This window comes from Lycorma delicatula, chromosome 7, assembly GCF_047948215.1.
Source record: "Lycorma delicatula isolate Av1 chromosome 7, ASM4794821v1, whole genome shotgun sequence".
Taxonomy (NCBI): Eukaryota; Metazoa; Arthropoda; class Insecta; order Hemiptera; family Fulgoridae; genus Lycorma; species Lycorma delicatula.
This window is the reverse complement of record NC_134461.1, coordinates 27,582,525-27,595,061: the sequence shown is the minus strand read 5'-3', so window position 1 is coordinate 27,595,061 and position 12,537 is coordinate 27,582,525. Positions and strand designations below refer to the sequence as shown.

Here is a 12,537-nt window from a genome sequence, read left to right as displayed (position 1 = left end):
TACCCTCTGAAGAGATTTTTGGCAGCTGATGAAAGGGCTTTCCTTATCCAAGGGGATGTTCAGTCTCTACATTCGTTAATTGCTTGCATATATAAACACTGACTCCTCTGTATTGTAGGAAGGTGAATGTCATGATTTCTCTTCCCTGAATCCAAGACACTAAGGCATTTCCTAGATTCTCCAGTATTTTTAGAGAGAATATATATATATATATATATATATATATATATATATATATATATATGTGTGTGTAAACAAAATAAAATAAATATATACTTATTTTATTTATTTATATATGTTTTTAATAATCTATAGAATATTTTTTATCATTTTAGAATGGTATATCCATTTGCATATATTACATCAAAAGTGCTTGGCATAAAATATGAATTGAGAGGAGCAGAAATTTTAGCTAAGGAACAGGCAGCTGTACTTGTAGTAAATCATCAATCAGTATTTGATGTTCTTGGTAATCTGTAATGTATTGTAATAAATTCTTCTATTCTTTTTTATTTTTAAGAATTTAAGCTATGAATTTATATTATATATATATTATAAATAGTTAGTTATATGGAGTATTATAAATATAATGCTCCTTATTTACAAACAACTTAAAACTATTAAAAGAACTACAATTTTAATGTAATAATATTTCCATTATTCAGATGAGCAATAAATAAGTGTTTGATTAAGATTTCTAACAAATAGCCTTATTAGTTTTTATTTTTGTAGTTACATGTTACAGATAAACATTCTTACTAACTATTACTGTTAATTTTTCCTTTGGTAATATTATTTATTACCTTTGATTAATTCATCCATTTGCTTTTACCTAACCACAATATATAGTATCCATAAAAAATTACTGTAGTCACTTCAGCCACCAAAGGTATTGTAATTAATGGCATTATTAACAAAAAAAATTATTTTAAAACCAGATTTTCAATTTTTTTGTAATGGCTTATAACAAAAAATCAGTTTCAAAGATATAGTTAAAAAAAAATTATTATTAATTTAAAAATTTCTGTAAAAATTACAAAAATAGTGTTTCACCTCTTAACAGGACTACTTAATCTTGACTAAAGCATCAGTTACAGTTGAAATTGTTTATTTTATATTCAATAAGTAATCTTTACTTGACATTTTTTTATAACATAGAAATTTCTAATCATGAGTGCTATGTCGTGAATAGAAATTTGCAGCTAGTACCTGCTGGTCGGTTCTCCATGATAAACACAGAAAATCAAATCTTAATACAGGATTTAGGAAGTAGTAAAAAATAACAGATATTAATTTTGTGTACAATGTATGTCTAGGACAGTAACATATTTTTCTTTAAAAAATTTCATTAAGCAGTACCACAATTATTATTAGTTAGAAACACAATCGTTTGCATTAATAAAAAAAAAAATACCAAGTATAAACATCATTCAGCTTCATGAACTTCTTAAAATAGTTATTATTTGACATCTTTTGAGATTTAAACATTTTTATTTCGGAAAATGAATATTTTCAAATTTCTTGCTTTTTTACTTAAAAAAAAATCAAATCATGTTTAGTAATAAATTAGAATTTTAAGTTTCATCACAAATATTGTTATAGAAGTTAAAAATCTTTAACATTTTTATTCGCTAATAACCAAGCACAATATTGAGTTTCAACCCACCATTTTGAAAACATTAATAACAAGTTAAAAGTATAATAATTTGTTAAACCAGGCATTAAATTATCTCCTACTAAGTAGAGGCAATTATTATAATTGTTTCTTTTTGGAAGGGGGACTAATTAGACCGCTTTACACTACCTGTCTACTGTCTTTCTTACAATTGATTTATTTATTTATTTCTTAATTGATTTCTTACGATTGATTGAAATATAAGGCATTTTCTTTAAATTAATGGTGTTCACTACACAGCTGGTCCCTCAGTGAACAGACTGAGGGTGTTACTTACACAGGTAAACATCTACATTTTTGGAGACTTGTTATGTTGATGTGCGACAGTACATTTGATTTTTTTTTACAGACGGCTGACCAGCAGGTAACAGTTGCAAATTTCTATTCATGATATATCATGAATACAAATTTGCAGCCGTCAAAACTAATACTTTTGTCAAGATTGGGTAGTATTAATGTTATTAGAATTAAAAAAAAAATTTCAGCGGTTCTAAAAAAATTAAATGAAAAAACAAATAAACAAATAAAAAGCCAATACAAGCTACAGATTTGGCATTAAGTATCTGGTCATAAGTCAGTGTACCTTAGTGATATGTTGAACCTGTTAAGAAGTTCATAATTTTTTTTTTTTAAATTTAACAGAAATTTTATAAATATTAATAAGCGTTTAAACAATTCTTAAAAAAACAGTTAAAATGTACTTTAATTACAACATTGTTTGGACAGCTTGATGAAGATAGTAACATTTTAAAATTATTATTAATAATAATAATAATAATAATAATAATGTATGAATGATTTTCAAGGAACTGTTTAGGCCTAATTATGCATTGTTATAATAACAATAGAGCCAAAAGCAAGTCCACAGAAGAATGAGCTGCACAATTAATAATTACTGCGGAAAAACAATTTCAGTGTAATCTGAGAGCGAATCATTTTCATTAATTTAGAACGAAATAAAATTTTCATTATTCCCTTGCTAATTCTTATAAGATAAAGTCGCAAGATAATTGTCATAATTAAGCAAATTATCCAGTACCAACATTTAGCCAGAATTAAAAGATAACAGCCTCTGTTACTCACATAATGACATATTTGTAGCCGTTTTGTACCTTTAATTGCAAGTTGTATTTTTAATTATAACATGATAACAAATGATGGTTTAGAAAAGTAGAGAGGAACTAATCGCATTAAAATTTAATTATATGGCTAGTTCTTGAACAAAAAGGTTTCAGATGCAAATGATAGTATATAACGTCTCTTTCTATCTAACAAAACATAACTGAATCAAAAACAAAAAAAAAGATTAAAAGTTTGTTCTTTACAAATGACATCTGTTGAGGTCAGTAGTCAAGATAATTTTTACTCCATTTTAATAGACAGATAAATAAAATTAACAGTAAAATTGGTTCATAAACTATTCATATTATTATGAATAGAAGAAAATAACAGTTGATTGCTACTGTAAAAAGCTTTAGTTGTAAAACCAGTCGATTAAATACATAATTGACTGATCAGGAAGTACGAACATGAACTGAAAACTTAGATTTTTTTCAGTATAGTTATGACTACTTAACCCTGCATTACCTACATATATAAATACTGTGTATCTTAAAGGCAATGAAGCCGGGAATAACTGCACTTCACCCATCACTTCATCACCCATTGAAGGCGCATGATTCTGTGTATTGTCCTATTATTTAATAATCAGATATAAAAAGGTGTACACACCTTGTCCTCTTATGATTCTGAGTAGTGTACATTTTTACAAACGTATTATGTATTCTTCACTTATCATTTATTAGAAATGCTTGAAAATGTACATTAAAACATAAATATTTTACATGGCATTGGTATTATATATTGATCAATACAAAATTTTATTTATAATATGATATAAAAACTTGTATTTTATAATAATAGAACTTCTTTTAGAAAAAAATATAAAAGATATCCTACAGAAAGGACAAACTGTTTCTAGTTTCTAAGAGTTAGGTATATGAGTAAAGTGAATGATTCTTTTGAAGATGTTGTAGTGGCAATAGTGATTAAATTCTGACATTTGTTTGCCTGAATATTGTATTTATTCTGGTGATAAGCAATTAATTGATGGAATGAGAAAGCCTTAAATACACAGAAAAGAAAGAAAAGGAAAATGAAAATCTTTTATTGTACCAAAGCCTATATATAACTGTGTGATTACAAAAGAGTTTTTATATAAAGCGGTTTGAATTCCACAGCCTATAAGAAAAGTAAGTTTTTCTTGAAGTAACTGTTAATAACCCTCACTAATGCAATAATACTTCAGGAAAATATATTATCCTTCTAACTTTATTAGCGCATAAAAAACTGTGAATGTTATGTAACATATTTACAATTGCCTGCTTTTATTATTGTGGGCATTTATTTTCATTACTAAAATCAAATTTGAATGTGCCATATATTGATTATTAAAAAAAAATAAGAGGTAAAATACTGTTATTTTTTACAATTTATTTAACAACTAAGTTTATTCCCAAACTCCTAGCTGCTGTTATAAACTTCTCCTTGTGCTCTAAAAGATCTCTATGTTTTGAAGTCAGAATGGATTTTACGCATTTTTAAAAATTCTATATCGGTCACAAAGACACCCAGAGGATGATCAAGCAAAAGAAATTCTGATGGTTTGAGGCATGGGCTACATGTTAGATGTAGCAGAACTTTGCAGACTAATTTATTACCTTTTCAGTCTTCTCAAATGTTAAGTTGAGCAATGTACAGAGTATAATTATCCTAAAGATACATTCTTTTTTTCTGAAAACCACATTTTTTATTCATAATTGTATGCTTCTTTCTATTTTCAATGGTACTAACTGTTAGTAGTGCACAGTGTACTTCCAAAACTTACAGAAAATTAAATGTTTAGCATCATAAAAAAATCATTAACTTTTTTTTTTTATTGGCTATTGGTTGGGTCTTGAAATGTTTCATGGTCAGAGATCTGGACTGCTTCTGCTTTACACAAAGTTCTTAGATTCAGACTCATAATGATGAATTGACTTATCATAATTGATTATTATATCCAAAAATTCTCTCCATCAATCATTTAGTGCTGTTTGAATGCCCTTTATGAATGAATCAATTGTTTTTTTTTATAGTTAATGATAAAATGTCATGAAGTTATCAAACCCAACTTGGGAACTTGTGCAACTAAGGGAACTGTAGTGATGTTTATATCAGAATTATCAGCAGTACTTTATAGTGTAATAAAATCTCCTTGAATAAGTTCATTGATGTGAAATTCCAGAATAGTAGTTGAAATCTCAATTGGCTGTCCCTCACGTCAGTTGTCAGGGACCCTTTTTAACCACTTTTAAACAGTTCAATCCATTGGTAAATTTTACATAATTCATATAAAGTTTATTTTATTGCTTGAATATCTAGTATAAATTTCTGATCATTTTGTACCCTCTAAATTAGGAATTACTTCCCTTTGTTTAGTAACAGTTGATAATTTTGTATTAAAAAAAATTGTCAAATTTTCTGAATTTTGACAATACTAATTAGACAGATGTAAATTTCAATGTCAAGTTTTTTTTAAAGAATTTATATATTGTTAAAAAATTATCCATGGATTTTTGGTTAAAGAGAGGAACTTTGAGAAAAGGAAGTCATGGTAATTCAACTGATACATCTACTATTGAAGAAGAAAAGAATGAACAAACTGCGCTCTCTTCAAAAGATAATATTGAAGAACAATTGTCACATACAAATAGACCTAAACTTTGTATGATGAAATTTATTTAAAATTTGTATTCACATGTACTGGTAAGTCAGATGCTCCTGTTGCAATGTGTGTTTTATGTCAAACAAAACTTGTAAGCAGTTCTTTGACTCCAGCCTCTCTCTCTCTCTTTTCCTGTTTAGCCTCCGGTAACTATCGTTAAGATAATTCTTCAGAGGATGAATGAAGATGATATGTAATGAGTGTAAATGAAGTGTAGTCTTGTACATGCTCAGTTCGACCATTCCTGAGATGTGTGGTTAATTGAAACCCAACCACCAAAGAACACCGGTATCCACGATCTAGTATTCAAATCCATGTAAAAATATCTGGCTTTACTAGGACTCGAACGATGGAACTCTCGACTTCCAAATCAGCTGATTTGGGAAGACGCATTCACCACTAGACCAACCTGGTGGGTTTCTTTGATTCCAGCCAAACTTTGTAAACCATCCAGGTTGTCTAGTGGTTAACTTGTCATTGCATGAAGTAATTGCATTGCGTTTAATGGTGAAGCTCATTCAGTTGGAGAAAAACTTATTAAGCTGTGTGTAAAAGACATAGTGTCATATATTTTTAACCAGAAGACTGCCAAAAAAATAGATGCAATATAATTACTGAATAATACTGTTTAATGACACATAAAGATCTTTCTACTGCCATAGAGAAAGAGCTAATTTATTGACTGGGATTTTGCAGTAAGTATGCATTGCAAAATTGAATCCACAGATGTCTCAGGACTAGCTGTACTACTTACCAGTATTTGTTCGTTATTCATTTGATAAAAGTATTTAAGATTTATTCACGAGTGCATATTTACAGGAAATAAAAATGACAGAAGATATATTCAATTGTATTAATGACTACATTATAAAACATGAGGTCAGTTGGGAGAAGTGTATTGATATCTGCACAGAATATCACATATTCTGCAAATAGCTACAAGAGCCACCAATTACCATTGTATTTTGCATAGGCAAGCTCTAGTAACAAAAAAATGACTATGGATTTAAAAAAATGTTACGGATGAAGTAATAAAAATGATAAAGTATGTAAAATCTCAACCACTTCTATCCAGATTATTTAGAATTTTGTATGACGAAATGGGTAGTGAATATAATACACTTTTACTACATATAGAAGTGAAATGACTATCCAGAGGAAAAGCACTGTTGAGGCTTTATGAACTTTGTAGTGAGTTATTGGTTGTCTTTAATGCGCAAAATAATTTAGGACAACATTTTATTGAATTTTAAGAAATCCTTTATGGTTGATAAAACTCGCGTTATCTAGCAGATATTTTGACAAAGTGCAATAAAATTAACTTATTGTTGCAAGAAAGGAGTGTTGCAGTTTTTTTTCTACAAAAGATAAAATTGCATCTTTTGAGAGAAAAATGAAATTTTGGAGTTCTTCAGTTGAACAGAATAATTTTAATTGCTTACCCGCCTTACATGAATGATTGACTGAAAACAATTTTAAAAAAGATGATGAATTTACAGAAGTATTTTTGGAACACTTAGATGATTTAGAAAAAACTCTTCTGCAATATTTTTCAAAGATTAATGAGGACAATTCCTGGGTTCCAAATCCACTTTCCGTAACAGCTAAGCCAGCAGGCTTAAGTGGAAGTGACTATGAAAATTGATTTAATAAGCGACTCTGATTTCAAACAAAAACACAAAGATCAGCCATTAGGTAATTTCTGTGCGAATTTATCAGAAGAATATCCCGGTTTATCAAAACAATCTATTATTGTTTTATTTCTTCTTACAATTACATATTTATGTGAAGCAGGATTTTGTTATTACTCTGCAATGAAGAAAAAGTGCAGGATCAGGCTTGACACCACACCAGGTATTAAAATTCAACTTTCTACTATTATAACTGATGTCAAGAAGATTTAGAATTTAAGGACTCAACATTATTAAAGTCATTAAAAAGTTTATTCTATTTTGTTATGTGTTATGGTTTAAAATTTAAATGATCAATAAATATGTAGGAAATATATAATCAATTTTTTTTTTTTTAATTTTATTGTTATGATCTTGGTGTTATGAATTATGACTTAAAATTTAAATAATTACTAAATAAAGCAGGATTTTTTCTCATTTTTTAAAATTTTATTGATTGTGTTAACTACTCTTCAAAATAACAAGGTGTTCTGTAAAAATTCCAGGATTCTCAGTGTTCTGTCAAAGAAAAAGTTTGGGAAATCCTGAATTAGAGTATCTACTTATTTAATGCTCCTGTAATTAAAAAAAATAACATGCACAAAAAATGGATTTCTTAGCTATATAAATTTAATGTATGGACATCAACATACAAGTTTTTTAGAAATACTAATTAATATTCTAAGATCAATCTAGACTCTATTATAAAATTTAAGTTCTGATATGATTAATTAACCTTTTTTTACTTTTCAGTCAAAATTACTTATATTTCCAGAAGGAACAAGAAATTTAAATGCTAAAACTTTAAGCCAGTTTAAGAAAGGTGGATTTAGAGTTGCAATTATTGGAAAGTTTCCTGTTATCCCGGTTGTTTATTCACTTTTTTATTTCATTGATCCTGTGAAGAAACGCTTCAGCAGTTGTAAGTCATTTGTTCATTATTTAAATTTTTTTCAGTATTAAATTTTGTTAATCTTTTAAATAAAAATTAGTTTATAAATTTACATTACAGACTGATTGGTATTTGCAGAAGAAAATGAAATTTTCATTCAAAATAAAAAATAAAATAAAAATAAAAAATAGCCCACCGGGCTGATCTAGTAGTTAACTCATCATTGCAAATCAGTTATTTAACAGCTGATTTTTGAAGTCGAAGGTTCTGAGGTTCAAATCCTGGTAAAATTAAATTGCTTTTTCATGGATTTGAATAGTAGATAGTGGATACCGGTGTACTTTGGTGGATGGAGTTCAATTAATCACATGTCTTAGGAATGGCCAGCCTGTCTACAAGACACCTCATTTACATATCATACATAGCATCATCATCTCATTGATCTGTGGCGGAGGAGGGGGGTTGCTTATTGTTCACAAGTTGAACAGATTTTGTGTTTGCTTTTTAATAATTATTTTAAAATTTTATGAAAAATGGCAGCTGTCTAAATCCCATTACACATTCATAACTTCTTCTAGCAAGTAAATATCATCTCTATAACATCTATATCATCAGGAAAAAAGGAGATTATTATCAATTTCTATCCTTATGAACTGAATTCTTGGTCCAGATGTCTTCAAAGTGGGGGGTAAATATATTTTAAGAAGAACAGAAGAGTGGCAAAATCTTGCTTTTAAATCTTTAGAAATCGAAAAACTTTTAGAAAGTTTTCTTCCTGAGTGTGCCCAATTCTTCCTAAGTCCCCAGTATTACTTTGATCCAAATAAAGACTAATGTTGAGAAAAACAACTGATAAAAAATGAACAAATTTAACACTGACAAAATTTACTTTTATTACACTCCTAACTATTTCTAAATAGCACAATTAACAAAAACAATACCTTCCACCAATGAAGGAGCTCCACAATAACTTTGAAGAAATCTTGTGATGAACATTTTTACGTTTACCTTTGTGAAAATTAATAAAAAAATTATTATTTTTATAATATAAATGATTTACTTGTTTACAAATGACTTTTAGAAGTTACTAAGTCCTCATTTAGTTTTAATTAACATATTAATCCTATTAGGTATAGATTTAACTAATAATCTAAAACTTTTCACAAATCTTTTCATCATGAAACCACACCCATATAAGTGACGAAATCATCTTCTCTTTACTAGTGCAATCTATTTTCCTGAACTTGTCCTTGCAAATATACTAAAGGGGTTTAATGGGGTTTATATCTGGTTAATCTGCAGCTTGGCCGAGTACTTTCATCCTTTTTTCTGAAAAAATTTGGCAACTTTTTTGAAACATGGCAGCAAGATCTTGGAAGCAGACAGTTCCATCACGCTGAAGTTTTGTTAACTCAGACAGCACTCTTTGCTCCAGTTACGACAAATATTCTTCACTATTCAACATCCTTTCACCGGGCACAAGCTCGAGTCGACATAATTATATGAAAAACAATCACAAAAATCTTTTTTAGAGGATGCTTCATGGATTTGTGGATATGTTTTTGACTTAACTTTTCATCATTAGCAGTATTCTTTGTACTCTTTCTCCCTACACATAAAATTGGAATTAGAAAGTAATACCATTCTCTAGTCCTGAGTTCAATCTATATATTTTCTAGCCCATTCAGGTAGTCTTTTTATCATTCATTGCAGATGTTAAAAGTTGTTTTCACTGGTGTTGCCTTCAACAATCTCCTATGAACCACTGAATCATGTAATTTGAATCCAGCTTCTGCAAAATCTTTTTTAAGATCAAAGCTGTTTTTTTAAGGATCTACCTTCAGTTTTCTTATAAAAAATGCAAATTCTTGTGAAGGGGTAGTCCTTTTCCTCACAAAATTTCCTTTAAGTTTAGATAAAACTGAGCCAATTTCATTTTTCAGAAAAATGATTCTGCTAACTGTACTTAAGCTGACCTAATAAATGAAGTGTTTTCATATAACAATTCTGGCAGTTCTCTTCCTAAGCGTTACACTATTACAGATTCTCTATTTGTTCAACAAATATACAAAAGCACAGCAAGAACTTACAATATGATAAAGTAACTAGGAAAAAAAAGAACCGAGTACTTACTCAATTATAAAAAAACACATCTCAAAATTTTATAAATATTAACAAATATTTCGAGAGAAAACACTTGAAAACAAGTCAGTAAAGTATAAAATATAAAAATATTGTACTTGTTTCAATTAATCTGCACAAGGGTATATCTATTTCCAAAGAGTTTTATTTTTTTTAAATATAATTTTTTGAACAATTTACCAAAATTATCTTTACATGCTGGATTCAACAAATTCCATTTTACTATTGATAAAATAAATTTTTGTATCACTAATTTAATTACAGGACGTACTATCATCAAAGCTTTGGAACCAATTAGTACAGATGGATTAAAGATGGATGATATTGATTCATTGATAGAAAAAACTTGGAAAATAATGTCTGAGTATGAAAAATTAAGAAACGAAATATGCAACGAAAATAAGTAGATTTAAAATAGATTAAAAGAAATTACTTTCTCCTGTGTTATGCATGCAATATTATGTATTATCACACTGTATTTTAAAATGCGTAGTGTTAATGTAATAAAGGATTTTCATATCACTGAAGATATAATTTTATAACTGCTGTATTATGGTTACATCCTTGAAATCTGACTTTGTAAGGTTTCCTCTAAGCTCAATCCATGTACAATCTCCTTTAATTCCTTTAATCCAACCTTGAAAAATCAACTAATTTCTAAACATGTGTGAATTAAGTTTTTTATGAAGGGGACCATGAATGTGTAAGGCCTGACCACTTCATGCAATTTCTCAAGGAATGGATCTTTTTAATTTAAACATTATTCTACAATATAATTTTAACATTATTCAGTAATTCATTTTCATTACTTTGCTAAGTTTTTAGCAAAACATTTTTATCAAAGTTTAGCAAAATATTTTTATTATAAAGATTAAGATTTAAAAGTAACTTTTTGTTATATATTTTATATTAAAAAGTCACAGTTATATAATATATCTCTTTTTAAAAATAACTATAGTGTTCAGAGATAGTATTTCAAAATCTGTTGAGAAAATAATAAAAGAATGTTTTTCTATATCCATATGCGAGTCACAGTCAATGTAGGAAAGTCCCTTTGTCTAGTTGGTACTAACTTGCATACAGTTATTTTTTCCTAGCCAATGATGTCTACTTTTAAATTTAGTGAGAATCATAGTGAGAACAAGGAAGAAAGGATAATTTCTGTATAAAAAAATTGGGATGTTTATAGTTATTAAGAATGGAAGAAGCTATACAAAATGGAGGATAATGATCCGGACTAAGAATTACAAAGGCAAATCAGAGTAAAACTTGTTGAAAGACAGATTCACAAAGAGGAAAGAGAAAGGTTATGTACAGTTATTAGAAAAAATTTACTGTCAACTCAGTTTTACTATTAATAAAATCAGTTGTTGATATTGCTACATCATATAAAATTAAAGTATAATTTTACCTTCCAGCAAAGAATAGTATTTAATTAACTGTTGAAAACACAAATATTCAGCTGGTCTCTTTTTGAGGGGCACACTGCTTTTTCTAATACAATTCATTACTCCTTATTTTATAGGATGTCCTGGAAACCATTGGCCAAACTTAAGGGCTAATTCAGCATATAAAAAAAAAATGCCTACATGGTTAAGCATTCTTTCTCGCATCATTTTCCCTGTGCCCACCATTTTGTTTTTTCAACAAAAGTTTATACCTCAAGAACAGATTGTGGTATTTAAATGAAATTTGGTATTCATATACCCGAGACAAAATCTTATATAAAATAAATAAATCTCAAGATTTTACCTTGGAAAATTTCAATATGGTGACTATTAAAATTGTTACATCAATGTACCTTTTATACTTTCAGCCATCTCAGCTTCTTATTAACAGATTTGAACAAATGAGGTCTAATTTATTTTTCTCAATAATAGATTAACATTCTATCTAATAATACATAATTCAATAAAACTAATATTTATGTAATTATTAATAATTAAAATATTTAAACAGATGACATTTTGGAATTTTCAGGTAAAATTTTGAATCTTATTTATTTTGTGTCTTGCTTTGAAAAAAGCCAGACACTTACCAAGAATTCACCCAAGACCAAATGATTTAGAAACTAGTATATTTGCCACTACATCATTGAGCTTGTCAGTTTTCTTTGAAATTTAAGCTAAAGCTAATAAAATGAAGAAATAAACTAAATTTACATGTGCAACAAGATAGATATTGTAGGCAGTATCTGTAATTAGATGTAAATGACTTCAATCAACATAAAGTAAACAAGTTTTTTTTATAAAGAATCCATACAGTAAACAGTTAAAAAAAACACATAAATAATGATAATATAATAGAGTTTTGTTCTACATTTTTACAAAATAACTGTATTAAATTAAAACAAGAATTTAATTCTAAATTTCTAAAGAAAAGAGTAGATGTT

The 12,537-nt window shown here is 28.1% G+C and overlaps 1 protein-coding gene across 1 annotated transcript; it reads left to right on the top strand.

The window, feature by feature from the left end:
* The first annotated feature begins 334 nt into the window (after nucleotides 1-334).
* On the top strand, nucleotides 335-10,552 carry LOC142327946 (putative 1-acyl-sn-glycerol-3-phosphate acyltransferase acl-1). The gene is made up of 4 exons (XM_075371354.1): nucleotides 335-476; nucleotides 1,916-2,039; nucleotides 7,865-8,030; nucleotides 10,410-10,552. The coding sequence occupies exons 1-4, from the start codon at nucleotides 337-339 to the stop codon at nucleotides 10,550-10,552; spliced, it is 573 nt and encodes a 190-aa protein (XP_075227469.1). The 5' UTR covers nucleotides 335-336.
* Nucleotides 10,553-12,537: the final 1,985 nt, after the last annotated feature.

Coding starts and splice junctions, on each gene's coding strand:
- LOC142327946 (XM_075371354.1), top strand. CDS start 337: ATGGTATATCCATTTGCATATATTACATCAAAAGTGCTTGGCATAAAA. Junction 477..1,915: donor TTTGATGTTCTTGGTAATCT/GTAATGTATTGT, acceptor TTCACTACACAG/CTGGTCCCTCAGTGAACAGA. Junction 8,031..10,409: donor TGTGAAGAAACGCTTCAGCA/GTTGTAAGTCAT, acceptor ATTTAATTACAG/GACGTACTATCATCAAAGCT.